This window comes from Dysidea avara, chromosome 11 (genome assembly GCF_963678975.1).
Source record: "Dysidea avara chromosome 11, odDysAvar1.4, whole genome shotgun sequence".
NCBI lineage: Eukaryota > Metazoa > Porifera > Demospongiae > Dictyoceratida > Dysideidae > Dysidea > Dysidea avara.
Genome location: NC_089282.1, coordinates 15,729,137 through 15,750,478, shown reverse-complemented (window position 1 = coordinate 15,750,478; position 21,342 = coordinate 15,729,137). Strand labels below are relative to the sequence as shown.

Sequence of the window (21,342 nt, the reverse complement as noted above, 5' to 3'; positions counted from 1 at the left end):
AGACTTTATCATGCTACTAACCTGGCGATTCAGAGAGCACAAATCCTTTTTAACTCTATCAACAACCTTTACTTCAATGCAAATTATGATTGTGGGTTTACGTTTTTACAGATTGGAGCGGGCTCACCTTCATAGTATAAACGGGGCTCACAAATCGATCTGGATCGCATTGAAGCGATCTTATCCAGAGCGATCTGCAGTATAAACACGCGGTAAGCTTCATCAGTGTGCAACAATGGAGTTTGATTCTGATCTGCAAAAAATGGCAGAAGATCTTCAAGACACAGCATTGATTGCAAAGCTTTCGGGTGGAGATCTGATAGCAATTGAAGCCAAATACCACAGCAAATGTCGGATAGCTTAATACAGGAATCGGCACAGAAGTTTTATGCGGTTGCAACAGTCACGTGACAATACAGAAGAAAAGCAACTCCTGGCGAGAGCATTTGCTGAGCTTGTATGTTACATTGAAAACAGTGTAGAGAATGATGAGTGTATCTTTAAGTTTATTGCTCAATTGCACAGTCTTTATGTGGAACGTTTGCAATGCTTGGGTATCAACCAGGTTGAAGAAACAGATACTAGATCATTTTTTGTGGTGAGTGTCAAGAGCAATCAGATGGAAAAAAATTTTTGCTTGTTTTCAATGAAGGTTTAACAAAAGTTAAAGGAGCCAATGAAATCTCGAAATTTTGGATTGGAGGCATTTTTAATGACCAAATTAGTAAAAATCATGAGGCAGGAAATTTTTGACTGTGATTCTTTCCGTTTCTCCGGTACTTTTCCACCCAAATGCCAAGAAAACTCTGTGCCAACTGTCTTGAAGAATTTCCTCTCAATTTTGCTGATTGGACCTCATGTACGGAATCAAGGTGATGATGAATCTCAAGCTTGTCTTACAATTTCTCAACTTGTGTGCTTTAATGTCAAATCGAAAAGATCTTCTGCTGAAAGCAGTCCACATTTCAAAGACAGAGAAACTCCACTTCCTCTCTATATAGGTTTGAATATTCACTCTCAAACAAGGAGCAAGAAGCTTTTAAATTGTCTCCATAGATTAGGGATTAGCATTAGCTATAACCGTGTCATTGAAGTAGAAAATTGTTTAGCGAGTAATGTCTGTACAAGATTTGAACAAGACAGTGTGGTGTGTCCTTCTCAGTTGCGGAAGGATTTATTTACAGTTGGAGCATTTGATAATATTGACCACAATTTATCTTCTACAACCACTCAGGGCTCGTTTCATGGCACTGGAATAAGTATATTTTAATCCCCCACTACAAGTAATAGTGGAGTGTGTAGAGACCCCATCATTGTCTCATCGCATGGTGATTTATCTAAGTTTTCTTTACCAGAAAGTTACACCATTGTTCCAGCTGTCACTTGCAAAGTCAGTGAGACAGTTGTACCTCAGATACAGTATACTGAAACCAAAGACCATTTAGAAAATGCTAAAGCTGAAGAAGTAAAATGGACCAAACATGCTACAGCATTGTTGGCAAAGGACAAGCTGGAAGTTATGATTATGTTTCCTGGGCTGCATTTCATGCTGAAAATCAGCCTAATCCTGTTGATCCCATTTCTGTGGTTGCTCTTTTACCCTTATTTTCTGAGAAATCTGCAAACATGGCATGGATCTTCTGCGAAAGATTACAGCTTACCTCAATCCAGTTCAGACTCCAGTAATGGCTTTCGATCAACCATTGTTTGCTCTAGCAAAATATGTTCAGTGGTCATGGCCACAGTCACTTGGAGAAGATGGTTTTGTAGTTATGTTTGGAGTTCTTCATATCGAAGTGGCTCTGTGGAGTACTATTGGTGATTTTCTAGATTGCTCTGGTTGGACAGAGCTTTGTGTGAAGCAGGTGTAGCCACTGCTGGAGTAGCAGATTCCTTCTTGAAGGTGTCACATCTCACTAGAACCAAACGTAGCCATCAGATCACAGCATTGGTGTTAAGCAAGCTTCAGCAGGAAGCTTGGGAGAGTATGAGAGCTGAAAATGAAGAGGTTTCATTTGAAGAATGGAAGCAAACAATGATAAAGAATTGTCCCACTTTTCAGTACTGGGATCTTGTTTTAGAGTTTGAAATTCTTGCTTTGATATTTATCCGTGCTCATCGCATAAATGATTTCAACTTGTATCTAGAATCTCTGAAAGCTCTCACTCCGTGGTTTTTTTCCTTAGACCATATCAACTATGCACGCTGGATTCCAATTCATATTCGAGATATGGAATCACTTTCAGACAACTTCAGAAATGAGTTTGAAAAGTGCTGGGTGCTGAGAAAAACCCATAGCAAATTCTCGTGCATTCCAATTGACCAGGGTCATGAGCAGAACAATGAACTGGTAAAGGGGTCTGGTGGAGCAGTTGGACTTATAGAAAATCCAACAGCTTTTAGAAGATGGATGGTTGCAGGACCTGAGCAGGCTAGATTACTGACTGAATTTGAGAGCCAGTTTATGGGAGAGGAGAATAGTTGGTGCAAGCAACATGAACAAGGTCTTTCTGCTCAAGACCTATTCCAGAAGCATGCAAACAGCATGTATCAAACCATGACAGGTATGGGCAATCCTTTCAAAGACAATTGTTTAGAGCTTTTAGCTTTGGATTCCCATAATTGTGCTACAGAGGGTGTAGTTGAAACAATTAGGAATATCAAAAGGATTGGAGAAACTCAGTACCAAAATTATGTGAATGTTGTGATTAAAACTGGAACTGTTTCAATCCATAAGCCCATCAAGAAAAACTCAATACCTTTACTAAAGAGACAATCCTCTAAGCCTGCTACCAAAAGTGTACAAAAGATAGCAAGCCTTAGAAGCGACTGTAATCTGTTCAGCCATTTGTTCATAGCAAGCAAGTTTCGAGATGGTGACTTAGATGACTTCTTTTTGTATGAAAATCACCCTTGGCCTCCTTCTATTTCAGAGCATGGAAAGCTTTGCTTGCCCAATAGAAAAGCAGAATTATTGAGTTGCTTGGGTGGATCATTTGTGGAAGCTCCTATCACATTCCATGCTAAGATATTTGATGGCCCTGCTGTTGTCCACTGTCTTCCTACTAAGGTCAGCACATTTGAGGAATATGCCAATGAAGTATTCTTGCCATGGACTAGTTAACAACTCTGTCTCTGTGATAGGATCGACATTATTTGGGATCAGTATGTATCTGGCAGTCTGAAAGACTCTACCAGAGAGAAGAGAGGCAGAGGCATTAGACGAAAGGTACAAGCCCAGACTAAGATACCATCAAATTTTTCTGACTTTCTTCGAGACAACACAAACAAAGCAGAATTGTTTGAATTTCTATCACAAAAGGTGTCAATGCATGAACATCCTAGTGGAAAGCAGGTTTACATTACTTCAGGTTAGTAAATTTACATGTATTATATGGTTTTACATACACTTACAATTATGCTTTCTCATGCTATAGTATGTTCACGTTGAGCTGAATCCTCAAAAACATTTAATAACTCTGGATGCAATTACACACGATCTTGAAATTTGGCTCATTTGTAGTACTGCTTGACCCGCTAAAATTGTTTCAAAATCTTTTTGTTCAAATGTTTGCCATAATATTTATGGCCAATCAAAATTTTCACAATACATTTCCTATGGGGAAGCCATATAAGTACAGTGTCCATTACAGCCCATTACAGCCCAACTTGTAATGGAGCCAAACCATACGTGTCTTATTGACACCTTTGCTGTTACCACTAATCATCTTGGCTGAAATGTTAACTCTGTTGAGAAAAATCCACTTTTAATTTTTAGCTGTTTTTCAGGATTCAGCTCAACGTGAACATACTATAGGAGACTATTGTATTTGTGCTGATGTGTCACTGATTGAATGGTTTGTTTTAGCCCTGTTCTAGTAAATGTTTTTTGCTGAATAGTTTGTTAGCATATTTTAAATGCACATATTTGTTCCTTTAAAATTATTCATTTTGTTCACATTTAGAATATTCATTTGGTCCTGCAGTCCTGTAGGAAAATCAGTCATTTGTAAAGGAAGTGATCGGCCTATGTAGGACTGTGATCATGAAGAGGCTGACACAAGGATATGTATTCATCTGCGTAATGCTCTTGAAAGAGGAGCCCGCAACATCCTGGTCAGCACAGTTGATACAGATGTCATCGTCTTGCTAATCAGCATTTACTTCCAACTCAACGATACATTCTCAGGATTCAATGTTTGGGTCAGGTTTGGAACTGGCAACCATATGAAATTTTATGATATCAATTCTATCTGTGAACATCTTGGAGAAGTAAAATCCAAAGGCCTGCCTTTCTTCCATGCTTTTTCAGGCTATGATACCACATCGCAGTTTCTCGGAAAAGGGAAATAGTCAGCCTGGGAAGCATGGAAGGCATATCCAGATGTTTCAGAGGCCTTCCTGTTTCCCCTAGAGCATCCATTTCACATCCTACAGTTGGGATCTTCTGAAATGAAACTGATCAAGCGATGTGTGTGTGTCTTATATGATAAAACAACTCCACTCTGCTCCATCAATGAGCTACCGAAGAAATTGTTTTGCAAGCGATCAAAGACAATGGAAACCATTCCACCAACACAGGTATTTCTTTAGCTAATAAATTCTTTACTTTAAATCAAAGTTTTTGCAATAGTGTGCTCTTCTTCAACACTTTATAAGAGCTCTCTATCAAGCAAGTGTTTGGGCAACATGCCTGCAAGTCCAAGCAGATAAGCCACCACCAGAAGGATATGGCTGGAAACAAGCCGATGAGCTTTCCTGGGAACCAATGTGGACACTACTCCCTGAGGTGGCAAAAGCTAGCCGAGATTTGATTAAGTGTGGCTGCAAGGCTGAGCCTCTTTGTTCTAGGAGGTGCAAGTGCCAAGAGGCAGGCCTTCCTTGCACTGCATTATGCCAGTGTGGTGGAATGTGCACATAACATTTTAGAATAGAAATAACAAGCTATAATAATGTAATATAAGGTTTTAATTTAGCGGGTTTTATTTTCGCTAATCTTAAATTAATCTTCTGCACTCTATAATCAGGATAACATGTATCAATGTACTATACTTTATAATGTGATGGATAGCTAAATCATATTTAATAGTAATACTAACACAACAAGTAAAGACAAGTGGTCGATAGTATATAAAAATATAACGATTTTTATTTTTTACGGTTTATTACATTTAATTGATTTTAGAGGGGGTGCCAGATCATTTCATCATGGCACCCCCTCTGAAATCACTTAGTACATGCTAAGGAATCACTGTACCAAATTTGGTGCTTTGATCCACTGTGTAACGATCATTTCCATAAGCATCCAGACTAAATGAACTTCCTTTCAAATAGGCCTTATCCAAAACTACGCAAAACCTTACAAGTGCCATATACTATCCTTTTTATGAATACTATACTTTCACTACATTTCCATGTAACATCTGTTATATTTTAACTTGGGGTGTAGTTTCTACAGGAGCCTATGGGAGAATGGTGAGTTTAAGTATATAAGAGTAGCTCTAGCTTTATCAGACACAAGTATGTTGTTTTGTTGTTTAAAATATGGCACTACAAGATGCCAAAACCCAGGAATGATGCCTCAAAACAGGTTTATTTTGCTGCGTGTGCTAAGTAGAAACTTCCATAGATTTGTTTAAAGAACAGTAACTACACTATGTTTGCATGTAACTAGCAATGTAAAAAGCATGTAGGCTAATTGAAACAGTGATGAACGCTAGATTAACGCAATAACATGTTTTTGTGCCAAGTCTAATTAGCGCACATCAAAAAGCCTACTTCTAAACTTTTTGCTATCTTAAAAGTCCATCTTTTTAACGACAAAACTACGTACTTGTGTCTCGTAAAGCTAGAGCTACTCTTATACGGTCAACTTTCCATTCTCCAATCGGCTCCTGTAGAAACTACACCCCCCAGTTAAATATCCCAGATGCAATGCAGAAATGTATAGCGTCCATAAAATGGATAGTATACGTATGGTTTCGCGTCATTTTGTATAAGGCCTATTCAATAAAGTTTTGCCAAAATTCTAACCAAATACAATCTCAAAAGACTAAAATGTCAAAATTTCCTGTAGGGTACATTCAGATTTGCTTGTACTCCAATTGTTAACTTATAGAATTGCGCATGCCACTGCTAGAAATGTATGTGGCATCAATAATGTGTCGCTTTCAGTAATTCTTAGTGTTTATTCAACAAAATTGTTACAAAATTCAACCTTAGAATGCTGGATTTTCTGTGGGAGTATGTCCCCAGACCCTCCTAGTTAGAGCATGCTTTGCATACTTAGCATGCTGAGTTAAGTGCCTTTTACCAATGTCCCCTAAGCAATTCCTAGACCTGCTCCTCTTGCCTTCACCTGAAACTTCCCCTGAAATTTCTAGATCTGCCACTGTTTAGAAGGTTCATTGAAAGGCATAAACAGCTATTATGTCACAGAGTGGACCCTACAGCCAATGTTAAAATGAACTGTTGAGTGAGATGATTTCTAATCAGTGTTACTCATAGAATCACGAACAATCAGCCGTTTGTTTCAAGTTGATATTGTTCACTTGTCAACTGCCCTCCAATGATGGTGGTTGTTTTGGTAGGTGGGCAGGGTTCCTTGGTTCTCCTGTACGATTATGCAAATAGGACCAGTGGTATGATCAGCCACAAATTGTGGCTCCCATGCAATTGCATGAGGTAAGGAGCTGCCATGGGGGTCCTCATCTTTGAAGCCACAGAGATTTCTGAGGCCATAGGAAAGGCTACAGTCTTTCCCACCAAGCCACACTTACCTAGGAACCTCACACTGACCCACCAATAACTAGAACACTAATCTCTGCATTAATAACAATAGAAATATTGGACATTACCTATAAGTATGAAGTACTGTACATGATAATGTAATCTAATCCAAAACAGCCAAGCTGTAAAAAAAGTGTGCAGCCCTCAGAAAGGCTATGGTGAAAAAAGATGTGAAATCCAAGGTGGCGGCCAAGAAATGGCTGTGATGGTAGGTTAATGGTAAAAATTTTAATAACGGCAATTCAGGTGAATTTTTGTGCCGCTTGGTCTTGGCACAAAATTCACCTGAATTGTCATTATTAAAATTTTTACCATTAACCTACCATCACAGCCATTTCTTGGCCGCCACCTTGGATTTCACATCTTTTTTTCACCATAGCCTTTTTGAGGGCCGCACACTTTTTTTACAGCTTGGCTGTTTTGGATTAGATTTCATTTCTTTTTGTATTTGTATAGCCAGCTTTGAGACTTTTTTAACCTATGTTTTTTTCTTTACCACAGGAAGAAGAAAAGATGAAGTAGATGTACTTTGAATATTTGATCAGTAAATGTACAAATTATATATATAATACATATTGATTACAGAAATCTCCATGGTGGTTTCTTTGTAACTGAACACTCTACAAGGTGACTTCTTCTAGATGCTCTCTCTACAGGATGAATTGTTTGTAGCTGAACGATCTACAAGGTAACTTCTTCTAGCTGATCTCTCTACAGGGTGATTTGTTTATAGCTGAATTCTGTACAGGTGATTTGTTTGCAGCTGAGCTCTTTACAGAATGGTTTCTTTGTAGCTGAACTCTCTACATGGTAACTTTTCTAGATGATGTCTGTACTAGGTCACTAGTTTGTAGCTGAACTCTCTACATGGTGGTTTCTTTGTAACTGAACTTTCTACAAGGTGACTTCTTCTAGCTGATCTTTCTACAGGGTGATTTGTTTGTAGCTGAACTCTCTACAAGGTAACTTCTTCTAGCTGATGTCTTTACAGGGTCACTAGTTTGTAGCTGAATTCTGTACATGGTGGTTTCTTTGTAACTGAACTCTCTACAAGGTGACTTCTTCTAGCTGATCTTTCTACAGGGTGATTTGTTTGTAGCTGAACTCTCTACATAGTGGTTTCTTTGTAACTGAACTCTCTACAAGGTAACTTCTTCTAGCTGATCTCTCTACAGGGAGATTTGTTTGTAGCTGAACTCTCTATAGGTGATTTGTTTGCAGCTGAACTCTCTACATGATGGTTTCTTTGTAGCTGAACTCTCTACAAGGTAACTTCTTCTAGCTGATCTCTCTACAGGGAGATTTGTTTGTAGCTGAACTCTCTACATGATGGTTTCTTTGTAGCTGAACTCTCTGCAAGGTAACTTCTTCTACTGATCTCTCTACAGGGCGATTTGTTTGTAGCTGAACTCTCTACATGGTGGTTTCTTTGTAGCTGAACTCTACAGGTGATTTCTTCTAGCTGAACTATCTCTTTCCATAGTTGCATGAACTCCATACAAGGTAACTTCTTCTAGCTGATCTCTCTACAGGGTGACTTGTGTGTAGCTGATCTCTATACAGGTTTCTTATTTCTAGCTGATCCCTTGAATTCTCTTCAGTGTAACTGTGCTCTATTAGGATGACTGTTCTATTAGAGTATCTCGATCTCGCACTTGTTGCACCAAGTTGGATTTTGTTATAACTCCGTGGTTTTAAGTCTGATTCTTCTACACCATTGATGAGCCTTTCTAAGTTGATTACTCCATCTGTACAACGATTTTCATAGCATTACCCCAAGCGGTTTATCTGGTAGGCGTGGCAAGCAGTGTTTTTTTTATTGGCTAATCTTGATTGCATAATTGTTACACACTGTTCGTTTTTTCGTTGTATCTTCCTGGTTTTTAGCTCGATTTCTTTCAAACCACAAAAGGTTTGAGGTTCAATATTTAACCTATTCACCCATCGATTTTCAGCTTCTTCCCATACGCGGTTTAATTTAATTTAATTTAATAATTGCTTTACAGAATTGGAATTACATACAGTAGAGGCTATAGTGATTACAGAGACATACAATTCTGAAGGACTACCAGTGTCCTGCACTGGTAGCCTAGAGCACTAATTACTTAACTACAAAAACTATACATGCATACATATATAATAATTACAAATAATTATAATTGGTTGGTGCAGGAGTCTTGGAGCAGCGGGTACAAGGACATAGGTAATGAAAAGTACAGGGGGTATTATCAAAGTTAGCTAAAAAATGATTCCATAAAAATGCTTTCAACTTTGGTTTGATTACATCTAGTGATTGAGATAGGTCAATTATTGGTAAAGAGTTCCATAATCTTGGTAAACGATTAAAATATGAGTTCATGATAGGGTTGATATGAGCTGTCTTGGAGTATAACTTTGTGCCAGCAGATCTTGTTGAACCTGTAGTAAAGTTGGTATAGTTCAAGATGTCAAATTTGTCTGATGGATTTTTGATGGATTTGATGAAGAATAATATGTCAGCAATTTTGTAAATGTACATTAGTGGCAACATACCAGTTTGTATTAGCCTTGTTTTATAGTCTGATTGATAGTTTGATAATATGAATTTAGTGGCTCTTCGTTGGACTTTCTCAAGTGATTCAATGTCTTTTAACAGGTATGGCCTCCACAGTGGGGAACAATACAGTAGTTTTGATCTAACTAGAGTGATATACAAAGATTTTCTGGACTGGGGACAATTGGAGTCCTTGAAGACCCTATGCAATAAGCCAAGAGATTTATAGGCATTAGAAGAAATCATTTCATAGTGCGCTTGCCATGTTAGCGAATTAGTAAAAATAATCCCAAGGTCTTTACAGCTGGAAGATTCATCAATTGAATGACCGTTGACATGATATGTAGAGTTGAATTTGCGATGGTAGCTCATAAACACAAACTTTGAAAGATTAAATGAGAGAAAGTTGTTGATGGACCAGTTGAATAATGAATTGATGTCTTCTTGGAGATGCTCAATGTCTAATGTTGATGTGATTTGTCTGAATAATTTTGTATCATCAGCAAACTCAAATAGATCTGATGTGACAATTGATGGGAGGTCATTGATAAATATTAAAAAGAGCAAAGGACCCAGAATACTCCCCTGTGGCACGCCGGAGATAACAAGTAAAGTGCCGGATAGGTGGTTGCCCACAGAAACACACTGGGTTCTGTTGTGTAGATAGAAACTAAACCAATTCCATAGGGTGCCAGTGATTCCCATGTTCCAAAGTTTAACTAGGAGTTCATTATGCGGCACACTATCGAAAGCTTTTCGAAAATCAATGTATATAGTATCTATTTCACCTTTTGATGTTATTAGCTGGTTAAAATAGATAAGTAGTTGGTGCAAGGTTGAAGAATTCTTTTGGAACCCAAATTGATATTGTGTGATACAATTAGAAACTGAGTTAATTATCTTATCATAAATTAGTCTTTCTAAAACTTTGGATGTAATGCAAAGAAGTGAAATGGGACGATAGTTTTTAACTGAGGTTTTGTCACCAGACTTTGGTACAACTGTAATTTTGTGCAACTTCCATTCAGATGGTATGGTTCCACTGGTAATGCTAATCGTGAAAAGGTGGTGAATAGGTATGGCAAGAGCAAAGGCACAATGTTTTAAAACAGTTGGAGGAATGTTGTCTATACCACTGGCCTTGTTGGGATCCAGGTTATTTAAGGCCTCTAGGACTTCTTGTACTGTGAAGTGGATCGAGTCCAAGCATTTACCAGGGACTGGTAGATTCGAAGTGTCGGGTAGATTAAAGTTACTCTGAGAGAATATTGAATGGAAGTACTGGTTGAATAACTCAGCCTTACCGAGGTCTGTGTTCGCTGTGATGGAGTCATTGTGTAGCTCAGGCGGTAGGTTGTGAGATTTCGAGAACTCTTTAATGTATCGGAAAATTTTTGTGTCCTTAATTGTAGTGAAGTTTACCCTGTAGGCGTGACAACATATTGGTGTTATTTTTCGTGAATAATCACTCATAACTCTTTGCCTGTTTATCGTATTCCAGCCAAAGTTGGTACCAAGATGCACCTTTATATCCCCCTTCTGTGTGCCAAATTTCAAGCCAATCGGATATTGCGTTCGTGTTTTATAGCAATTTTTGTAAGTGTGCAACAAGAGGAAGAAAAATAAGAAGAAAAAATAAAACGAAGAAACTAAGCCAATTTTTGAAGTCGCATATCTCGGGAACGCGTGAAGCGATTTCGCTCAAATTTGGAATGTGGAGTGCTGAAGTTGGAGGGCATGTTCACAGCAAAAATCATCTTGTTTCATCAAGGAAGCACAGAGCTACGGAGGTGCGAAAATTGCGTTTTCTTTCTTCCTGTCAATATACTCACGGGTGTTACGCGCCGGCTTCTTGGGCCGCACGACACACTACCGTGTGTCTTGATACAGGACACAAGAACCTGAACTCCAGATAGTAAATATCCATTCCTAGCTAGGCTACCAAGATCAGGCAATGAAGTGTTCATAAGAGCCATCACGAATTAGCTAGGCCACAGACGGCAATCAATAGACAAGCATGTTCCAACTATTCATGTACTGTGCATATGGGGGGGATTTAACAAGGGAATTAATGCAGTGAAGACAGAAAATCCATGTAATCGTATGTGAAGTATTGTATAGTACTGTGCGGCAATGGCAATAATGCAACCCACGGATCGCTTATCCCACTCCTGTCATCACGTGTAACAGATATGGGTCATTCCATGTCAATCAACAAGGAATTTAGGGTCACCTCTCGGATTTTGACAAAACTTAGTGTGTTTGTAATACCTGTGGTGCTTATCACTCATGCAAATTTTTAGCTCCATACATTCCATAGTTTCTGATTTATGACCTCAAATATTTTGAATATTTCATGAAAATTTGGTCCATCTCTAGTTATAAAATTGACTGCAACTTTGTTCTGTGTAAATATTTTTAAAGACATTTTTCACTGATGGAAGACTGTTGATTGACCTTTCCAGTGATCCCTAAATTATGGGATATCTACTTAATTATGGTTCAAAAGTACTTCATTGAAAACTTTAATCCTTTATATTTTGAAAAATGCTGCTTGAAATTTTTCAAATTCTTTTGTGAATAATGATTGGGTCATAGTCTATGTTTGTTAAAATTTTTGTGGTGGGACCACAATGGGCTCAAGAGATATAATGAATTATGATGTGGTATGCGGTGGAATTTGCAGGCTATTATTGCTGTATTGGAGTGTACACCTCCAATAACCACTCACAACAAGGCTATGCCAAGTTTGTCTTACAGAGTGAAGGTGTCTAGGTACATTGCAACCTGTATTAGTGACCACCTGTATTGAAAGGCCACCAATATGCTGCAGTTAAATTATACTTCTTTAATGTATAGCACAAAAGCATCAACCCTTTCTAGCAAATCCAAAAATGGTCCTCATTAGACAGGTTGACTATAAATTATAGATCTGATCACCATGTGTCCCTAAACATCATGTAAATGTTGTACCATCTCTTCACAAGTATCTTCTTTATTAAGTTGAATCCCACTGTAGTGGATTTGGCCATATTTAAGTTCCGTATGTGGCTGCATAGATACATACAACAGAACTCCTCAGAAGGGATACTTGGATACCTTGATAACCAGGGCACCTGTTTATACACTGCATGTATTCCCAATCTATAGCGGTGCACGTACATTTGGCCAAGATACTTCTGTAGCTTCTGTAATATGAGCACTTTATTATGTTCCTAACAATGGAGGGATTTTGCCATATACGTACATGCATTAATTGTACCTCAATGTGTGAAATTAATTACTACATTACTTTACATTCACGACCACTTTGAAGATCAAGTCATAAATTCATACACATACTCACATAGGAAGTAAACATGTTGAACATTTACCTGTACTGACCTTCAAAAACGTGAACACAAAATACTTTGAAAAACCATTAATTTTAGTAATTACAGTACTATAAATCACGCATTGAGGTGCAAGCAAGTGTTAATAATATAAAAACTCTTGGTACAAGTAATGCATCTACTATGTACAGTGTAACTATTCTATTCCCTGGACCATTGATAAAGTGTTCATTTTTGAGAAACCACAGACTTGTCTTGGGTCCAAAATGTACGTACAATTACAAAGTGAGGTCATGAGGCTATCAAGGTACCCAGATATCCTTATTGAGGAGGTCTGTTGTACCTATGCAGCCATGTACGTAACTTGAATAGTGTAGATTGGGGATATGTATGTAAGTGCACTACGGCGAGATTTTACTTAATAAATAAGGTATAACTGAAGAGATGGTACACCATTAATGTGTTTATGGACGCATGATGATCTCATTTATAGTCAACCTGTCTAATAAGGACCATTTTTGGATTTGCTAGAAAAGATTGATGCTTTGGTGCTATACATTAAGATCAAATTAAAGTATAAATTAGCTGCAGCTTATGGATGGTCTTTCAATACAGGTGGTCATTAATACAGGTTTCAATGTACCTAGACACCTTCACTCTGTAAGACAAACTTGGCAGTGAGTGGTTATTGGAGGTGTACACTCCAATACAGCAATAATAGCCTGCAAATTCCTCCACATACCACAACATAATTCATTATATCTCTTGAGCCCATTGTGGTCCCACCACAAAAAGTTTATCAAACATAGACTATGACCCAATCATTATTCACAAAAGTATGTGAAAAATTTCAAGCAGCATTTTTCAAAATATAAAGGATTAAAGTTTTCAATGAAGTACTTTTGAACCATAATTAAGTAGATATCCCATAATTTAGGGATCACTGGAAAGGTCAATCAACAGTCTTCCATCAGTGAAAACTGTGTTTAAAAATATTTACACAGCACAAAATTGCAGTTGATTTTGTAACCAGAGATAGACCAAATTTTCATGAAATATTCAAAATATTTGAGGTCATAAATCAGAAACTATGGAATGTATGGAGCTAAAAATTTGCATGAGTGATAAGCACCACAGGTACTACAAACACACCAAATTTCGTCAAAATCCGAGAGGTGACCCTAAATTCCTTGTTGATTTGACATGGAATGACCCATATAGCTAGCATAGTCACTATAACAGCTATAATTCAACTCTTTATCATGTAACTTGAAAGCACACACACAGAAAATGATTTTTCAGCTGCTATTTATACTACAGTGATTACACAATGTTCTAGAAGTTTCTGGAGCCTGCCAGACTACATTACAGCTCCTATATGGATATGATTTAAAACACTTGTACAAATACCACAACTATTAACTGTAAAAAGTCAATGTACAAAACTTAATGATAAATGTTCTAGATATATATATATATATATATATATATATATATATATAATAGTTATACGGGCACAAAATCTATGAAATTTATAAACCCGAAGGCCCGGGCTGTAGCGCACGAGCGAAGCGAGGGCGCTACTAAGGGCCTGAGGGTTTATAAATTTCATAGACTCCACATTGTGCCCGTATAACTGCTTTAGACTCTATTTCACATTACACTCAGATCACTTACCTCATCCATGGCTGTTTCTGCTGTAGGCTCGGCAAAAGCGGCTGGTTTTCTTACGATAATACTAGCGCCATGGCAACTATGCGTCCTCACGTGACTAAATAATCGGCGCTCGTTAAATCACTGCACGTGAACAACGCATAGCGATTGGACAAATCCGATTTTGAGCATATGTCATATTGTGCTTAAAGGCGTGGAGTATATTAGAAAACAAGGTGGAGTATATGAGATTTATTACCCACCCAAAACAGCCTAAATAGAGTCTAAATATATATATATATGCCTGTCCTTCACAATTAAATTATGCAAATTTAATTGCTTTAGTGTTCAGTGAAACAAGGATCAAATTGGTAATTGCCTACGAACAATATCTTTGTTTCATATCTGTAGTAAAGGGAACATCAGTAATGTGTGCTTGTGTACAGTGTGGTAAAAAAATGAAGTTGCTGTTTTAATTTAATTTAAAATTGCCTTCTTGTTTGCAAATACAGATGGATGTAGGAAAGCAGTATATGAATGAATTTGCCAGTTTCATGGGAACCTATCTTTGTAGTCAGTTACAGTCTTGATTTACAATTAATTAAGCACCTGTAACTTATTTTAATTGTTGTTTCAATTCAATCATTTGTACAGCCCAAGACCATTAACCATAAATGTTTGGGTAGTCTACTACTTTATTGCTCTGAGAGAAACAATCAAAAGAAATGTGCAAGTAGGGCAAGTGTTTGCTTGGTTAGTTGTATGATAAGTGGGGTATGTACATAGTTTAGATGAGCTTTGAAAGCACCTATTAAGTATGTGAAACTAGGTGCTCAAGAAGCCTCAATATTTAGATGATCTGTTTTATGTCTGGGATACAACACAGGCAATTCTAAAACATGCACACTTGCTGTTATTGTACACACCAGTTTTGTGGTTGCATGTCACAGTACTGTATGTGTTGTTTGATATACGTAGTATGTATTTTTTATGACCATGTAGGTAAATTTAGGTGCTAAAAGATTGCACTGCTGTGATCCTTCTGGTATTGTGGACATTACTTTTGAAAAGTCCGGTATTGCTAGTAGAGAGCCAATTACCATCCCAGAATTTTACATGAAAACGTTTACTAATACACCAAATGAAAAGGCATTATGTTGGAAGGACAATGATGGTCAGTGGCAGAGCATAACTTATACTGAATACAAAAAACTCATTTATAAAGTGGCCAAGTCCTTCCACAAGGTAGCATACTGGTAGTAACATAGCACAATATGTGTTATTGTATGTATGTAGCTTGGATTGGAACCTTACCATGCTGTTGGTATTCTGGGTTTCAACTCTGTTGAATGGTTTGCATCTAGTATAGGAGCAGTGTTTGCTGGGTATGAAGTAGTATTAGTAACAGAGTTAGCTACTAATGTGTTGACTATCATTAGGGGATTATCAACTGGTATACATACCACTAACAGTCCTGAGGTATGTCAGTACATTTTAAAGGACTGCAAAGCACATATTGTAGTTGTGGAAAATACTAAACTATTAGACACTATTATTAAGGTATGTGCCATGCATAAATAAAGTTTATCATGCTATGTGTGTTTATGTACTCGTGTAAATTAAACAAAGTGGTATAAGGCTGATGGTTTGTGGTACTTGTATAGTGCTATTTCATTAGATGACGTTACAAATACTACATACAATGTTATTTTGTGGTTGGGTAAAATTTGCATGTTGATTTAATATACGTAATAGCATGTCAATATAATAGTGCTATTTATGTATGCATAATGATCACTTGTTGCAGATTCGTGACAGGCTCCCTCATTTGAAGGCCATAGTTCAGTACAAGGGAGAACTCCACCAGGACCATCCTAACACCTACACTGTATGATGTTGTATTGTTTTATGTACAGTGGTATCCTATAGGTTGGTAATAGTGTGTGATTGAGTAGTTGTGTGTCTCCTTATAGTGGACAAAGTTTCTGGAGCTGGGCAAGGACACAGAAGATTCTGTGATTGATGATATCATCAACAAACAACAACCAAACCAGTGTGCTGTTGTGTTGTATACTGTAAGTGATATATGCACTAAGATATGTACCAACATGGGTACTAAAATACATGATGGATATAGTATAGTTTTATGGTTACTGGCTTGATATGGGTTTATAGAAGCATTACCAGGTACAGAAATTCTTTTATGCAAGATTGATATTACGGGGTTTACAAATCGTTAAATTATTTGTTGGTCTGTGAATGAAGGTTAGTTGTTTTGTACAACTGAAGGTGTGTAGGAAAGTACACGGAGTTTGTGTTTAGCAACTACTAGTGTGGTGGTTTTGGTGTATAGGGTGTATTATATACTGTACTTATTATAGACAGTTTTGCTGCACCCAAATGAGTGTATGCACAGGAATATTTTTTGTTTGGTACAACAATTACTTTATTCAGGCAAAGAGTGCAATGTAATATCAATCAACCAACCGAGATATTGTTAAGAAAACCTTGAGTGAATTTGATAAAAAGTGTATTGAAAATGAATCTGTATCCCGTAAATATCATCATGTGACTGTATCAAGCTTGTAATCATAAAAAAATATAAGCATTTCCAATCTATTACATTTCTAGCCTGCCTGCCGGTGTTTTCACTGCTTTGTCCTGATACAAGCCTATTGGCGTACTACAGTATGTACAATACACGCATAATGGACTCATCTTTGTCCTCCTTTTTTGTACCCCTTTGTGTCCCATTTCTTTTCGCTAACAGCCCAAGGTGTCGATTTGCATTAGCACGATGCATGGCTTCCTTACAGTACTGTACGTTTTTAAATGAGAGTTGTCTGTACTTTCCGTGGTGACTGGATTAATCGCAGAGGCATCTCTAATGCTGTTCTTTGTTTGTAATGCTGTGTAATGGGCTGAACATAGCTGAAAGCGAAGCGTAATGGCCACTGCACTTTCGAGGCAGTAGTTGATAGCTAGAGCATGTGTTCAGACGAAAACAATAACTCTGGCACTACCCTTTCTTTTGATTCAATATGTGTGGGTTCACCCGTCATAATGAGCAAAAAGTAAGCAAACTAGGAATTTTAAGTTTGATTAGGGATCATAGAAAAAAGTAGGGAAACAAGTAAACCTGCAGATATACTATTGAACATTTAATCCCTAATTCAGCCATTGAATTAGGGATTAATTGTTTGCTATATCTGCAGGTCACTTGTTTCCTTTGCTAGTTTCTTTTTCTGTGATAAATTATTTCCTTATACTTGTGTAGCATAAATGTATCAAACAGTACGGTAATACCATTTAAGTAGAGATCCCCCCAAAAGTTCCTCATGCAATCCAAAATTCCACCTTTAAAAATCATCCTATTGCTTCCTATCATCAAGACACACGGTAGTGTGTCGTGCGGCCCAAGAAGCCGGCGCGCAACCCCGTGAGTATATTGACAGGAAGAAAGAAAACGCACTTTTCGCACCTTACGCACTCTGTGCTGCCTTGATGAAACAAGACAAATTTTGCTGTGTACATTCCCTCCAACTTCAGTACTCCATATTCGAAATTTGAGCGAAATCGCTTCAGGCATTCCTGAGATATGCGACTTCAAAAAATGGCTTAGTTTCTTAGTTTTTTTTTTCTTCTTATTTTTCTTCCTCTTTTCGCACACTTACAAAAACTCCTATAAAACGCGAACGCGTTATCCGATTGCCTTGAAATTTGGCACACAGAAGCGGATTATAAAGGCGCATCTCGGTACCAACTTTGGCTGGAATACCATAAACTGGCAAAGAGTTATGAGCGATTATGCACGAAAAATAACACCTATATGTTGTCACGCCTACAGGGTAAACTGCGTATGGGAAGAAGCTGAAAATCGGTGGGTGAATAGGTTAACTATTGAACCTCAACCTTTTGTGGTTTGAAAGAAATCGAGCTAAAAACCAGGAAGATACAGCGAAAAAATCAACAGTGTGTAACAATTATGCAATCGAGATTAGCTAATAAAAAACGACTGCTTGCCACGCCTACCAGATAAACCGCTTGGGGTAATGCTTTGAAAGTCACTGTACAGATGGAGTTATCATCTTAGAATAGCTCTTCAATGGTGTAGAAGAACCAGACTTAAAACCACGGAGTTATAACACGAAATCCAAAGAAATCACCCTGTAGAAATCACCCTATAGCAAGTGCGAGATCGAGATAGTCTAATAGAGCAGTCATCCTAATAGAACAGTCACCCTGAACAGAATTCAAGAGATGGGTTAGAAATAAGTAACCTGTATAGAGATCAGCTACAAACAAATCACCCTGTAGAGAGTTCAGCTACAAACAATTCACCCTGTTCAGACATCAGTTAGAAGAAGTTTTCTTGTAGAGAGTTCAGTTACAAACAAATCACCCTGTTGAAAGATCAGCTAGAAGATGTCACCTTGTAGATAGTTCAGTTACAAAGAAACCACCATGTAGAGAATTCAGTTACAAACTAGTGACCCTGTAGATACATCAGCTAGAAGAAGTTACCTTGTAGAGAGTTCAGCTACAAAGAAACCATTCTGTAAAGAGCTCAGCTGCAAACAAATCACCTGTACAGAATTCAGCTACAAACAAATCACCCTGTAGAGAGATCAGCTATAAGAAGTTACCTTGTAGATAGTTCAACTACAAACAATTCACCCTGTACAGAGCTCAGTTAAAAGAGGTTTCCTTGTAGAGAGTTCAGCTACAGACAAATCACCCTGTAGAGAGATCAGTTAGAAGAAGTTACCTTGTAGATCGTTCAGCTACAAACAATTCACCCTGTAAAGAGATCAGCTAGAAGAAGTTACCTTGTAGAGAGTTCAGCTACAAAGAAACCATCATGTAGAGAATTCAGCCGCAAACAAATCACGTGTAGAGAGTTCAGCTACAAACAAATCTCCCTGTATAGAGATCAGCTAGAAGAAGTTTCCTTGTAGAGAGTTCTGCTACAAACAAATCGCCCTGTAGAAAGATCAGCTAGAAGAAATCACCTTGTAGAGAGTTCAGCTTCAAAGAAACAATCATGTGAGAGTTCAGGTACAAACAAATTGTCCTGTAGAGAGATCAGCTAGAAGAAGTTACCTTTTAGAGAGTTCAGCTACAAAGAAACCATCATGTAGATAGTTCAGGTACAAACAAATCACCCTGTAGAAAGATCAGCTATAGAAGAAATCACCTTGTAGAGAGTTCAGCTACAAAGAAACCATCATGTAGAGAGTTCAGCTACAAACAAATCGGCCTGTAGAGAGATCAGCTATAGAAGAAATCACCTTGTAGAGAGTTCAGCTACAAAGAAAATATCATGTAGAGAGTTCAACTACAAACAAATGACCCTGTAAAAAGATCAGCTATAGAAGAAATCACCTTGTAGAGAGTTCAGCTACAAAGAAACCATCATGTGGAGAGTTCAGCTACAAACAAATCGGCCTGTAGAGAGATCAGCTAGAAGAAATTACCTTGTAGAGAGTTCAGCTACAAAGAAACCATCATGTAGAGAGTTCAACTACAAACAAATCACCCTGTAAAAAGATCAGCTATAGAAGAAATCACCTTGTAGAGAGTTCAGCTACAAAGAAACTATCATGTAGAGAGTTCAACTACAAACAAATGACCCTGTAAAAAGATCAGCTATAGAAGAAATCACCTTGTAGAGAGTTCAGCTACAAAGAAACCATCATGTAGAGAGTTCAGCTACAAACAAATCGGCCTGTAGTGAGATCAGCTAGAAGAAATTACCTTGTAGAGAGTTCAGCTACAAAGAAACCATCATGTAGAGAGTTCAGCTGCAAACAAATCACCTGTAGAGAGTTAAGCTACAAGCAAATCTCCCTGTAGAGAGATCAGCTAGAAGAAGTCACCTTGCAGGGAGTTCAGTTACAAAGAAATAAACCATGTAGAGAGTTCAGCTGCAAACAAATCACCTGTAGAGAGTTCAGCTAGAAACAAGTCACCCTGTAGAGAGATCAGCTAGAAACAAGTCACCTTGTAGAGAGTTCAGCTAGAAGAAGTCACATTGTAGAGAGTTCAGCTACAAAGAAACTACCATGTAGAGAGTTCAGCTGCAAACAAATCACCCTATAGAGAACTCAGCTACAAACAAATCGCCCTGTAGAAAGATTAGTTAGAAGAAGTTACCTTATAGGGAGTTCAGCTACGAACAGATCACCCTGTAGAGAGTTCAGCTACAAACAAATCACCCTGTAGAGAGTTCAGTTACAAAGAAACCGCCATGTAGAGAGTTAAGCTGCAAACAAATCATCCTGTAGAGAGATCAGCTAGAAGAAGTTACCTTGTAGATAGTTCAGTTACAAACAATTCACCCTGTACAGAGCTCAGTTAAAAGAGGTTTCCTTGTAGAGAGTTCAGCTACAGACAAATCACCCTGTAGAGAGATCAGTTAGAAGAAGTTACCTTGTAGATCATTCAGCTACAAACAATTCACCCTGTAAAGAGATCAGCTAGAAGAAGTTACCTTGTAGAGAGTTCAGCTACAAAGAAACCATCATGTAGAGAATTCAGCCGCAAGCAAATCACGTGTAGAGAGTTCAGCTACAAACAAATCTCCCTATAGAGAGATCAGCTAGAAGAAGTTTCCTTGTAGAGAGTTCTGCTACAAACAAATCACCCTGTAGAAAGATCAGCTAGAAGAAATCACCTTGTAGAGAGTTCAGCTTCAAAGAAACAATCATGTGAGAGTTCAGGTACAAACAAATTGTCCTGTAGAGAGATCAGCTAGAAGAAGTTACCTTGTAGAGAGTTCAGCTACAAAGAAACCATCATGTAGATAGTTCAGGTACAAACAAATCACCCTGTAGAAAGATCAGCTATAGAAGAAATCACCTTGTAGAGAGTTCAGCTACAAAGAAACCATCATGTGGAGAGTTCAGCTACAAACAAATCGGCCTGTAGAGAGATCAGCTAGAAGAAATTACCTTGTAGAGAGTTCAGCTGCAAACAAATCACCTGTAGAGAGTTAAGCTACAAACAAATCTCCCTGCAGAGAGATCAGCTATA

At 37.9% G+C, this 21,342-nt stretch overlaps 2 protein-coding genes across 2 annotated transcripts in view; both read left to right on the top strand.

Annotated features, from left to right (window-relative positions):
* Positions 1–21,342, top strand: part of LOC136237614 (long-chain-fatty-acid--CoA ligase ACSBG2-like) — a 41,834-nt gene that overhangs the window by 4,729 nt on the left and 15,763 nt on the right. Inside the window, exons 9-13 of the mRNA XM_066027825.1 lie at positions 15,310–15,552; positions 15,604–15,692; positions 15,747–15,867; positions 16,115–16,195; positions 16,281–16,382. Of these exons, the coding sequence (XP_065883897.1) occupies positions 15,310–15,552; positions 15,604–15,692; positions 15,747–15,867; positions 16,115–16,195; positions 16,281–16,382 (636 nt within the window). The remainder of the gene's footprint in view (positions 1–15,309; positions 15,553–15,603; positions 15,693–15,746; positions 15,868–16,114; positions 16,196–16,280; positions 16,383–21,342) is intronic.
* On the top strand, positions 1,766–5,022 carry LOC136239195 (uncharacterized). The gene is made up of 3 exons (XM_066029924.1): positions 1,766–3,371; positions 3,966–4,581; positions 4,634–5,022. The coding sequence occupies exon 1, from the start codon at positions 1,988–1,990 to the stop codon at positions 3,122–3,124; it is 1,137 nt and encodes a 378-aa protein (XP_065885996.1). The 5' UTR covers positions 1,766–1,987; the 3' UTR covers positions 3,125–3,371; positions 3,966–4,581; positions 4,634–5,022.

Excerpts from the sequence above, each read along its gene's own strand:
- LOC136239195 (XM_066029924.1), top strand. The coding sequence starts at position 1,988 with ATGAGAGCTGAAAATGAAGAGGTTTCATTTGAAGAATGGAAGCAAACA.